The 14,073-nt window shown below is 31.9% G+C and overlaps 1 protein-coding gene across 1 annotated transcript in view; it reads right to left on the bottom strand.

The window, feature by feature from the left end:
* Positions 1 to 2,893: 2,893 nt before the first annotated feature.
* The window catches only part of LOC137655222 (uncharacterized), a 15,161-nt gene continuing 3,981 nt past the window's right edge, over positions 2,894 to 14,073 (bottom strand). Inside the window, exons 2-4 of the mRNA XM_068389106.1 lie at positions 13,076 to 13,471; positions 3,963 to 4,048; positions 2,894 to 3,277 (exon numbers count right to left, since the gene is read on the bottom strand). Coding sequence (XP_068245207.1) covers positions 2,894 to 3,277; positions 3,963 to 4,048; positions 13,076 to 13,471 — 866 coding nt within the window. The remainder of the gene's footprint in view (positions 3,278 to 3,962; positions 4,049 to 13,075; positions 13,472 to 14,073) is intronic.

The raw sequence follows: 14,073 nt of genomic DNA, 5'->3' as shown, positions 1-14,073 counted from the left end.
ATAAGGCTGGGCAGGATGTAAAGTTTGCCTTACCCTTGAAACTCACCTGAGTAGTAAATGACCTAAGTTATAAACTCGAAACTTTTAGACGGCTTCATAGTTGGGTTGCTTCGTGTGATATCTACTTCTTGGAATAGATTGTACTGGGTGTACTAAAAACTCAATAATACTAACTTTTTCAGATCCCTTATCATATAACAAGTAATTTGAAGTATTTTCTACATCAAAATATACCTGGATTTCTTAAACGTGACTTTGGTATTCAGGATATCTTTTACGTTCCATGCTTTCTCACGTTGGTGTTTGTTATATTTCTATCTATGTAAAATATTCATTTAAAAATCAATTTTCAATTTGAAAGTCTTGTGGATTGAGTTCTTTGGTATAGCCATAGCTATAGCCATAGCAAAAAAAAGCAAGTGGCTATCCTGGAACAATGTAACTGCCTTTCAAAGAAAAACTTACTTACTTTGACGGTTGCTTTTCCGGTCCCATACAGCAGGGGAACCCCACTCTCTACAGGTCCCCCACTGTCATTATATCTTGTTCGTTCAGAATATTCAACGTTTCATATCACGTATTACTCATTTATTGTTGAATCGTCACTGTCATACGACTCATGGAATAAGAAAGTCTTCAGTTTCCTCTTGAAAGCCTTAATATCTTCAATCATTCGGATGTCTAGTGGGAGCTTATTGTATAATCTCGGGGGCACATATTTAAAGGCTCTGGAGCCTACAGTAGACATATATCTAGGTTCCAATAGTTTGAGACTATCTGAAACTATTCTTGTGTCATAAACCATTACAGAAGTAATACAAATTTTTCATATTCCTATATTAAATACCTATTGTAAGTGAAACCTGTTCCATATTGTTCTTTATGTCCATGAACTATCTTTTCGTATAATTATTTATCTATCAACTTCTTTACGTGTTTATTACTTTATTGTTACGTATTCCCTTTTGTTTAGATCTATATCTTTTCTTAACTAGACCCTTATATCCTCAGTGCTTAGGTTTTCTTGTTCCATTATATTTTCCATAACATGGATTCCCCATATTTATATGTCTTCTTCTTAGTCTTCCAAACACTTCGAAATAAATCATATATATATATATATATATATATATATATATATATATATATATATATATGTGTGTGTGTGTGTGTGTGTGTGTGTGTGTGTGTGTGTATATATATGTGAATGTGTGTTAATGATATATATATATATATATATATATATATATATATATATATATATATATATATATATATATATATATATATATTTATATATAATTATGTGTGTTGGTATATATGTATATATATTACCAAAATATACACACAAATACACGTAAATATATATATATATATATATATATATATATATATATATATATATATATATATATATATATATATATATATATATATATATATAGATATATATATATATATCTATATATATATATATATATCTATATATATATATATATATATATATATATATATATATATATATATATATATATATATATATATATATATATATATGTATACCGGCATCTTGTAATGAAGGGGATATGAATATTTAATTCCTATGAATCTTAGCGAGGGTGTTTGTATAATAATGGCCACCTGTATGTATGATGACGGCTTACTAAGAATACAGCAGTGTAAGGGGAGTCGCAAACCCGCTAGGTAAGTAGGTTAGGTTAGTGGGGGGGGGGGGTTGAAGTTTAGTTTAGTTAGTGTCCATATTTTATGCTCGCTGGAGGAACTGGCCGCTGATATACAAAGGCTAACCTTGGCGTATTCTTATACAGGAAATTCTACAACTGATTCTCTTTCTTATTATTTTTTCTACTGTTTCTTTCGTCTCGGTCGTTAGATACTTTGCGAAAGTATTTTGTTCAGAATTAATTCAAAACACACATCTTTCAATGATGTATAAATATCGTTATGCTCAATTTTGATATATTCCATCAAGCAGAAGTTGCTATTCTCCCTATTGGAGCCCTTATGCTCATAGCATCCAGCATTTCCAAATAATAATAATAATAATAATAATAATAATAATAATAATAATAATAATAATAATAATGATAATAATAATAATAATAACAATACACGAAATTTGTAAATTAGAATTTATGAATCATAGAAAATTTGTTTGAAAATTAAAACTGAAATACTGCTAATGCTAATCGCAGTGTTTTTAAAGTAGGTTTTAATAGTGAGTGATATGACTTTGTTTAGTGTACCATAAAGGAAAATGACTTTCTCGATATAAGGCCACCCCCCGTTTTCTATGGGTAGAGAAGCATTTATCATGAAGAACTATTCAAGTTCAGAGTTTTGAGCAAATGCATTCTTTTTGCAAGTTTCAAAAGATGAAAACTCTAAGAGACTTTCTCATTTTGATTGTGATGTTCTAAACTCCATTTTTTAGACTAGTTTAACGAGAAATCCACAATTTATAAAAAAAAAAAACTCAATGAGGACAGTAATAATATAACTAACACCTTGTGAAAAGACCATAGGACGGAATTAATTTTTCAAATATGAGGGAAATAAACTTTTAAATCATACCAAACTTCGTAAACTTCATTCCAAAACTTTTTTTTTTTTCAAAATGTATGACTGTATCAAATAACACTTAAGCGCTTAATTTCTTTTTCTTTTTTCTTTTACATACGATTAACAACAAACCAATGGGTTGCGTAAATAAAGCAAACGCAAATTGATATCAAATTAAGACATTTAATATTGCAAAAAAATAAATGAGGTAGTACGAAAATGTGCATACAGGACAATTTTTAGCCAATGGTATTTCACATTATTGTTCAATAAACAGAAAAATTAATAAAACTGAAGAAGAGAGATTTTCTTATTTTCCATAACCACCACCTCCAAAGGAGCCGCGGCGGAAGGAGTTACCATTGAATCGTCCAAAGGAATTGCCTCCAAAACGTCCACCTCCGAAGCTGTTACCAAAGTTCCTTCCATGGCCGCCATGGAAACCTGTTCCAAAGCCTCCTTGACCTCCATTAAAGCCCCCGAAACCTCCATGACCACTATTAAAGCCACCTAAGCCTCCATGGCTTCCGTGGCTTCCACCAAAGCCACCTAAGCCTCCATGGCTTCCGTGGCTTCCACCAAAGCCACTTCCAAAGTTTCCTCCAAAATGACCTCCAAGTGCTCCTCCGTGATGGCCTCCATCAGCATGGCAGACTGCCACCAGTGCAGCGCCCAAAGCAATCAACAGGAATTTCTGAGGAAGTTTATTAACACAATTAAAAGTATAGTCACAGAAGGCCTTCAATCTAATATAACATGAATAAATTAAAATTGGAAAAGAAATCTTAGAACTATATTAGTTTTAGTCATTACATATATAATCATATAAATAGCAGCGTTAAAAAAAGCTGTTTTTTGTATGTTATCACTAGTAATAGACCTCGATATAAAAAGAAATATGTGTGTCTCCTCTCTTTCACAATTTATAAGAATAAAGCTGAAATGAATTTTTAAATATAGTATTAGTAAATCTGTTCAACACTCTCAAATCAATCCTTGATTAAACATGAACATATGTTTAAGATGTTATCTAAATAAGGTGTGGTATGTCACTCAACTATATCAAAATTATAACATTCACATGATTGAAGTTGTGGTTGCTAAGAGCTAATGTTATGGAGCTTGATAGATTACTTTTTAACAAACTTAAAGAAAATTGAAATAAAAATAAATGATGAAATAATAATCAAACTAAAAGTTATATAAAAAGTTGAGGATTCTGATATTGAAAAGTACTTCGAGGGTAATATATTGCACAGCGAGACTCCATAAAATAAAATAATCAAGAGAGGAAAACAAAAACAAAATATTATCTATAACGACAAAATCAACAGAAATCCATTAATGCATACGAAGACAGTAAAATAAATCAGACAAACTAAGACAGAGGTGCGTGTCTCTAAAACATTATTTGAATCTCTTCTAAACTTGCAGTATTCATCATCATCATCCTCTCCTCCTACGCCTATTGACGCAAAGAGTCTCGGTTAGATAAAGATAAAGTAGCGAATGACATACGGGAGGAAAAGGACTCTGAAGAGAGAGTTCAACAGGACGTGAAACTTGCAGTCAAGGTCATGAATAGGACCGTCAAAAGATAGTTCCGCAATTTAAATGTTATAGATATGAAACACTTGACAGTTCAAGAAAATGGGAAGAATGATGCTCTGCAAAGCGTATTATTAGCGGCACATTTTTTTTTTTTTTTTTTTTTTTTTTTGTGTGTGGGGGATGTTGGGGCCAAGAACGAAAGGTGTTAATGACGTTTTTTTTTTTTTTTTAGAAAACAGTGTATGAGATACAGCATAACAGAAGATTTCAAGCTATCTTGTCTAAAAAGAAGATCTTCCATAAGTCCTAACAACAAGATGACATTGAGAACATGTTATAAATACCATATTTTTGTAGATATACGAAACCAAGTGAATACGTAAACAATACCATGTTTTCTGGCCACCATATAAAAAAACACAAGTAATAACTATGATAAAACGAAACAAGAAATCAACATGCTGAGAAGATTTCTTTAAACTTGCTCAGTAATTGCTTATTCTCTCCTCAAGAGAGATTAGTTCACCAAACATTTAACTAAGCTCCACCAAGTACAAGAAGAGTTGGAAGACCCAGGCCCACATGGCTGAGGACTATGAAGCGTGAAGCAGATGACGAATGGAGAAGTATTTAATTAAAATCTCAAGATAGAGACAACTGGCGAAATCTAACTGAGGTCCTTTGCTTCAATAGGCGTCGGAGGAGATGATGATGATGAAAAAATAAGACGATATATAAAAATATTATAAATGAAAGAAAAATAAGACGAAGTATAAAAATATTAGATAGGAAAGAAAAATAAGACGATATATAAAAATATTATAAATGAAAGAAAAATAAGACGATATATATATATATATATATAAAAATATTAGATATGAAAGAAAAATAAGACGATATATAAAGATATTATAAATGAAAGAAAAATAAGACGATATATAAAAATATTATAAATGAAAGAAAAATAAGAAGATATATAAAAATATTATATATGAAAGAAAAATAAGACGATATATAAAAATATTATATATGAAAGAAAATTAGGACGATGTATAAAAATATTATATTTGAAAGACTGGTCAAGATGACTTACCATGGTGAGCTTGGAAATAAACTTGAACTCGAAGTGTGTCCTCAGCTAAGAGTGTTGGTCTATATATATGCTTATCCTACAACATCCCACCCACTGAAGGTCAAGAAAATATCTGTTTCCTATCGTTTAAAATGGGTAATAGCTTAGAGTGTGAAATCGGACTTAGAAATAAGCAGGCATTATTTCGTGATTCATTTCGCTTGAGAGACTGACAAGGAAGTGAATTATGTCTCGGGTGTATTTTTAGATTCTTTTTAAGGATTCAAATTATTGGGAGGATAATTGTATGTAGAATATAAGTTTGAATCCTTGGTGTTTCTATTTTTTTTTTTTTTTTTTTTTTTTTTTTTTTAATATTAGAGGGTCTAGAATTTCTGACTTAAACAGAATAGGGGTTATAATGATGTAATCAATACTACTTTATGTAAAAATACCAAATTTTTCAGAAGATAATCTAGATGTAAGGCAAATTTAAATTTAAAACATATGAAAGCAAATTTACATAATTCACAAGGTATTTATCATTCATGAAATAGCACACATCTTTTACATTGTAAGTCACAACCGATGTAGCAGTTTCGTGTGTAAGTAAGTTTGACATACAGTGCAGTGTATTTCAAGTGAACTTGGGTACCTAAAAGATAAGAAAAACACATATCCAAACGTTGAGTGATATCTTTTATATTGTGTGTTATAATAAACCCTCTTGACCTGTAGGTTTAAATCAATTTATCTCAGATAAAGATATAAAATTTCGTTAAGAAAAGATAAGAAAATTTGGGCTTTTTATGATTAGAGGTAATCCGTACTGGATGAAGTAAACATTTTCAACACAAAGAAAACAGTCGTTTAAATTTTCTTAACAGAACAATAACCAGTATCATATATTACTCATGTTTCAATATGTAAATGAGAAATTCAAGGAAAAGAATTGATAAAAACTATTATGGGGAAAAGATAACTCCAAGAAATGTTCCTATATATTTTTCTGTTTTTCCTTGTGCATTCATTTCCACAGTCTCGTTGGTTGAAAGAAAATTTATTACCTACCAGTGACTTGGAAAACATTTCTTCTTAAAGTTTTCCTAACTCTCAAACATTAGGCCCTACTCTTCCATTCACTAGTTTCTCTTGTAATACAAAATATGTGGCACCTAAATGATTTATGGCATTTTTTTCTTTGGACACCATCTTAGTTAAAGAATGATAATATATCTATTTATATCAGATTTTTTCAAATGAAGATCCTCCAAGACAGTTAAATCAGATAATAGTTTCACTCTCAACCTTTGTTACTTATCTTATAAACATTAAAACCAGAAAGCAAAAAATAAGCTCTGGTTTCATCGGGGAGTGAGAAACTTCATTATCCTCGCTATCATCCGGGTGAATTGAATTCCAAGATAGCCAAGACCCTCTTTCTTCCTCTCCCAGCCTGAAAGGAAATCAGAGCTAACTATGGGACGAAAGGAGTAAGGATGCTAAACAGTTTTTTCCAAAAGGACCTGTGGTTTGTCTAGAAGGTTTCCTGCCTTCTATTGACTTCATGAAATGTGTGTTACCGAGTAGTCCTACCAACTACTAGTCCTACTACTGAATCTACTGAGTGATGAATGAAGCAGACTTTCTAAACGCCTGTTCAAGCAGTACAATGCTACCAAAAAATTCAAGTATGAGGCCAGCAGAGGATAAATAGTACTGCAAGTTTGGCCCATGGATGACGTTAACACTTTGATTGACTGGTGTCGGTGGGCCATAGCCTTTGACCCTCTCCCTTGGTTATATACCTAAATTTCAATTAGCATTGCATCCTACAATGTTAAAAAATTGCCGTAAAAATGCTGAAAACTCTGGAATAAATGTGCCAGGTATTTATCATTTTAAAAACGGATATTTTGTCGCCAAGGAGTGATATTACCGCAGCCAACCCGTAAAAGATAATAACAAAGTAGGGTAAAAATTAAGGTTGTCCGTATTTTACTGAAATACGGCCGAAAAATGTATAATTTTAGGAGAATTTATGATTAAAATTAGAAAAAGTTTAACAGTGAAGCCCACGACAGTCGTTCAGTTGCGGCAAACGTTGTACGGAATGAAATCGGCTCGAGAAAACTTAGACAAAAATTTTATTGTCCACTAAATAATAAAGAACACCGTGTCTGGCTATACGTATAAATATATTTCTTTCCTATCACGTTCAGCGGCAGGGGGGAGACGGGAGATGGAGAAGTCATAAGCTGGTGAGAGTTCTATCCCGAGAAGTACAGTTGGCTTCATTAATTCTGGTACATTTATACAGTTCGCTTTGTTAATTCCTGTACACTTCATGGCAAGCTAAGGAGACGTCAGTGTACCGGAATTAATGAAGCCAGCTGTACACAAAGAAACCCAAAAACACCTGCAGATATCTGAACCAGTGGATACACACACACACACACACATATATATATATATATATAGATATATATATATATATATATATATATATATATATATATATATATATATATATATATATATATATGTAAATATATATATATATATATATATATATATATATATATATATATATATATATATATATATATATATATTATTCCTGATAAGATTTGGAAAATTTAATTAACATATCTTTCTAGCCCTTATCATAAGTAAAAACAAAGTCTAACGATATGTAGAAACAATGACAAAATCAAATAAATTTCTAAATAATTATTATCTATGATCACCTGAGAGAGAGAGAGAGAGAGAGAGAGAGAGAGAGAGAGAGAGAGAGAAGAGAGAGAGAGAGAGAGAGAGAGAAGGGTAAACAAATGAGTAAAGAATAAAAATGTATGGAATGGTCGAGTAGTGATGTATGTTGAATCTACCACATTTGATGTAAAAATAAACCAAGGCTTGGAGAATAAATGAGACACTGTGTATTAGAAAACAAAATATATGTAACCTTTTTAGAAATTATGACCTAACACGCCACACAATGGATTAAATGTATAAAAACTAAAACATATTTGGTAATTCAATGAATAAGCCCGGGAGTTGGGCACCTGTGACCTCACAGATATCAGCCTCGCCCCCACCACCGGACAAAGCCCCTTCTCCATCCAAGCTTGGACCAAGGAGGGCCAGGCAATGGCTGCTGATAACTCAACAGATAGACCTATAGGCTCTCCCAAATCACCCCATCCTTAGCTCACATGGATGTTGAGGTTGCAGCAATCAAAAGAACTAACGAGTTTGAGCGGAACTTAACCCCATTCTAGCTATCACCAGGCAAGGACGCTACCACCAGGTCACCGCAGCATTAAATTTCTTTGTCCTGGGTTACAATGGCAATAAATCAAGTACTTTAAGATATCAGGTTTAAGTGCGCACATAAGAATAGTGCCATTACTGTCCGCCAGGCAGCATGACGGTTCCCGTGGAACTAATGAAATGGTCACGGAAGTGGCTGAAGATAAATGAGCGTTAAGGTTAGAATCTCTATTTAACACACGTGTGCTCTCAGGAACCCTAACCGGAAATATCCAGTTGGAACATAAGTCTTTATTTTAGTAATATTTGTTTTATGTATTTAATGTCAGAACCAAGATATAGTTTTCTGTTCTTTCTTATTCAGATTTATATTAACTCTCATGAAAAATAATTTATGAATGACATTTATCTGAAATCAATCCACTCGCTCTTCAGATGAGTCAGGAATATGAGATGCCATTTACACAAAATTCATATTTCCATTCGTTAAGTTAATATGCTATTCAAATTCATAGCTATATAGATTGCGAATTAATTTAGAAAAAATAAAATAACTTTTCCTGATGTGGTTTTGAAGTAAAAAGCGATGAGGCAATATTTTAAATTGGATTCAATGTACCTTAGCAGCCCCGAAAGTAAAAGTTTAGCTTGCAACTAGTATTAGAAAATAGAGAAAATATGTTTTGTTATGATAACTTCAGTAGATAGAATTTCTCTCTCTCTCTCTCTCTCTCTCTCTCTCTCTCTCTCTCTCTCTCTCTCTCTCTCTCTCTCTCTCTCTCTCTCTCTCCCTCTCTTTTTATATATATATATATATATATATATATATATATATATGTATGTGTGTGTGTATGTATATATGTATATATATTTATATTATCATTTGTATGTATAATTATATTCATACATATATAATATCGGGTTTATACAAATATGCGCATAAACATATCTATCTATTTATCTATCTATCTATCCATCTATCTATCTATAAATCTATCAATATATATATATATATATATATATATATATATATATATATATATATAATTCGCTAAGCATTTTCCCCTAATATCTAGGTATTCCCTAGAGGAATGAAGACAATTATCACTGAGGGCTCATTATAAAACAAAAGCTGTACCACTTGCTTCCTGTCTGTCAAGGTTAGTCTACTCTCTCTCTCTCTCTCTCTCTCTCTCTCTCTCTCTCTCTCTCTCTCTCTCTCTCTCTCTCTCTCTCTCTGTGGGACTTTTTATACCACACAGTCTTTGGATATGCAAATCTAAGAATCTGTTCAAAGCAATGAAAGATTAGATTACAGGACTAAGAAGCTAACACAATACTCTGGAATATGTTCTTCGTTGAAAGTTATAACTTCTCAAACATTTGTAAGGAACTAAAGGAGTGTTTGCAGATCTCAATCGAAGCTTATTCACTAACCTGAATTTTTCCCTCAGGTATATGCTTAGTCAATAAATAATGCTAACAAATAAAGAGATTATAAAGTATTGTAATGGTAAGTCCTATCAATATTTCGATACCAAACTCAGTAACATTTCAATTATTCGTGCCTTAAATTTTATATTTAAAGTTTTGTTTATAAGCAAAGGTAAAACTAGGAGAAAAAGCGTCATATATTGTAAGGTTGCACTTGAGTAATTAATACTCTGGGCACATGGTTAAATCTAATATCTACATTTACAACGGAATAGCTACACTAAGAACTGATGTAATCAAATATGAATACGATAATGTACTTCCAGTTTTAGTTCATGGTCTTGGATAAATTGCAAGGTTGCACTAGAGTAATTAATACTCTGGGCACATGGTTAAATCACATTTATACATATACAACAGTATAACTAAACAAAAAAGTGGTGTAATCAAATATGAATACTATAATCTTATTACGGTTTTAGTTCATAGTCTTTGTGCAATATCCTTATTTTGTGCAATATCTAGATCTTGTGCATCTGCAAAGAGATTATGGTACTATATAGGGCTATTAGTATTTTTTAGCTGGTCAGTTTTCAGGCATAATTTCTTTAATGTCTAAATTCCTGCTTTGAGAAAAGTGTACAGGAACATTTTTTTTTTGTTTGTCACAGTATGAACGACTTTTCCTGAGAGCATATCTTTATCGTTTCTTTTTTTATCATTGCAATAAACTTATGTAACTTAAATCTGTTAGCATTACTCACCTAAACATTTTGTAATTTCAGTAATATAGAAAACATCGAAAGACATTAAATATGTATCGTAAAGCAAGATCTATAAAAAATACCTCTGTCCACGCATTACGTTAGCTTCAGTGGAGTCCAGTCCTGGGATTTTCATTAGTTTGATTATAAGGTAGATGTAATTTGGTCTCAAAAATATGCACTGGTAAACCGGAGCTGATCTCTACCTATAGTCCATTTCTTTTAGCGAGTCATATTTGCACCGACTTGCAGCGGTGCCCTTTTAGCTCGGAAAAGTTTCCTGATCGCTGATTGGTTGGGCAAGATAATTCTAACCAATTAGCGACCAGGAAACTTTTCCGAGCTAAAAGGGCACCGTTGCGAGTCGGTGCAAATATGACTCGCTAAAAGAAATGGACTATAGTACCTTCCATAGTAATCACTTGTGGGACGGAAACCATTTGGCTCTCTCGTTTATTTTTTTTTTTCTTTGTTTATGAAGCCTCTTGCACTAACACAGTCTCCTGATTTCAATATGAGACCTGACATATTTTACACGACCAAACAATGATTTCTTTGACAAAAATATGTCTACTTTATAAAATACCTTTTAAATATAAAGATTTGAATACTTTATTTCCCTAAAATGGCCTATTCTGAAAATTGAGGGTGACTTAAAATACCTTTTAAATTTAAAGGTTTGAATACTCTATTTTCCTAAAATGGACTGACTTGCTAAAATGGGTGACTTGCTAAAAGGTAATTTCCTTATGCCATTTTAAGAAAATCCTTCCCCTCTTAATTTTCTTCTATCTGTAGCTATTTCTACATAATATTCATTTACTTTTTGAGACACTATGTAAGCGTGTAAGAATGAAATGCAAGTGTTATCATTCAGCCTTGAAAACCACAAAACCCTCAAGGTCACTGCATTTAGCACGTAAGACCACTTTTAATGGATCGATTGAGGTGGTGACATTGAGAGTAAAAAACAAAACGGAAATACAGACAAGGAGGCGTGAAAACAAGTGTTTCACTCTAATGGGATGGTAGTATTATACGGTTCGTGAATTGACTGACGTGTGTAAGTTTGACCTTCGGAAAACATTCAAATATGTCTTCTATTTTCCCACGAGTAAAATCACTCTCACAACATTCATTTATCTTTGAAGAGTAAATACAATGAACATATGAATGAAGTCAAAGGCTATAAGCTTTATCTATTTGTGAACGGTTATATAATCTTCAGATACATTTTTAAGAACTAAAGATAAACACACACACACACACACACACACACACACACACATATATATATATATATATATATATATATATAATAATATATATATATATATATATATATATATATATATATTTATATATATATATATATATATATATATATATATATATATATATATATATATATATATATATATATATATATATATGTATATGTATATATATTTAATCTGAGAGAAAGGTATTACACAAAATGCATTAACAGGAGGACTACAGTATATCTTATATATTATTAGACTCTAATTAAAAAAAATTGATCACCGACACCTAATTGATATACTGAATCAAAATTTTCAGACACGGGGTTTACTTTGTATGATCCATGAATCACTCTAAGCATACCAACCATTATAGTTCAGCTTACTAACCACAATAGTTCACCTACCTTCTGCTGGAGTCAAAGAAAATGGGCTAGGAAATAAGATAGTTATATATCACATTTGAGCTGCATCATCCAAAATAGAAAACGGGTTTTCCTCAAAGTAGTTTGTGTATGTCTGTCATACTATTTTTCTTTACTGAACAATTTGAGTTCTCCGCTTGAGAGAGTAAGTTTTTTTTTATGATAATGTTATCACTATTTTTTCATAATCCCACTCAAATATATGGTTTTTCATGCTACTAGTTACTCCTCCAAAAGGGAAAGCGGTTTCTGGTGAAATTGTGTATGTCTGCCATACTATTTTTCTTTAATGAAAATTTGACCTCTTCAAGTGAGATAGTAAGTTTTCTATCATAATATTATAATTTTTTTTTTTCATAATTCCCCTCAAATGTATGCTTTTTATGCTACTAGTTACTCCTCCAAAAGGGAAAGCTGTTTTGGGGGAATTTAATTTGTGTATGTCTGCCATACTATTTTTCTTTAATGAACAATTTAAGCTCTTCAAGTGAGATAATAAGTTTTTTTCATCATTATCTTTTTCATAAATCCCCTCTAATATATGTTTTTTTTTGGCTATTGCTTACTAAAATTGTGAATAAATAAAAGGAAAAACTTCAAATCAATATTTATTTTGTAAACACAATGGGTAATTCTAAAGAGCTGTCTCGCAGCTATCAAAGTACAGTTGTTATTTTCCATATCCTCCGGGGCCTCTAGAGGAACTACCGTGGCCACCTCCAAAAGATGAACCTTTTCCTCCTCCAAATGATCCACCTCTGAAGGATCCACCTTTACCTCTACCAGAGGATCCTCTTCTTCCTCCTCCATGGGATCCACCTCTACCTCTTCCGGAGGATCCACCTTTACCACCTCTGAAGGACCCTCCCTTGCCGCCTCCAAATGATCCACCTTTACCACCACCAAAGGATCCACCTCTACCACCTCTGAAGGATCCTCCCTTGCCGCCTCCAAAGGATCCCCCTTTTCCACCGCCAAAGGATCCACCTTTACCTCCTCCAAGGCCTCCTCGGGATCCGTATCCACGAGAAGCGCGTCCTCCAAGACCTCTTCCGCGACCTCCTGAAGAACCTCTGCCTCTAAATCCTCCTGCATAGCAGACTGCTATCAGGAGACAAAGCAAAACGATCAATGTGAGTTTCTGAAATGTAAGTTGGAACTCTTTATGTATATGAGTATATTTATATTATTATTATTATTATTATCATTATTATCATTGTTATCATTTGTATTATTATTATTATTATTATAATTATTATTAAATGCTATGCTACAACCCTAGTTGGAAAACCAGGATGCTATCAGCCAAGGGTCCCTAACAGGAAAAATAGCCCAGTGAGGAAAGGAAACAAGGAAAAATAAAATATTTTAAGAACAGTAAAAACATTGAAATAAATATTTCCTATATAAACTATAAACACTTTAACAAAACGAGAGGAAGAGAAACTAGTTAGAACATAAAATAACATTTTAAAAAGGAAGAACAAGTAATAAATTAACTAGGGCATAAGTAGTCTAATGTTATATTTAATTTGTTACGTTTCTAGTAATTAATAATCTATATTAAAATAATCAAATGTAAAAGAGATATTGACAAAAGGTTTAAAAAATAAAATATTTTGCTATCTTCTTGAGAAATGTAATACAGCTTTATCCTATAGTATATGTAAAAATATATCATAAAAGATATACAAGAAAAAAATAAA

Source organism: Palaemon carinicauda, chromosome 16 (assembly GCF_036898095.1).
Source record: "Palaemon carinicauda isolate YSFRI2023 chromosome 16, ASM3689809v2, whole genome shotgun sequence".
Taxonomy (NCBI): domain Eukaryota; kingdom Metazoa; phylum Arthropoda; class Malacostraca; order Decapoda; family Palaemonidae; genus Palaemon; species Palaemon carinicauda.
Note: the sequence above shows the minus strand (reverse complement) of the source record. Positions and strands in the feature narration are given on the sequence as shown.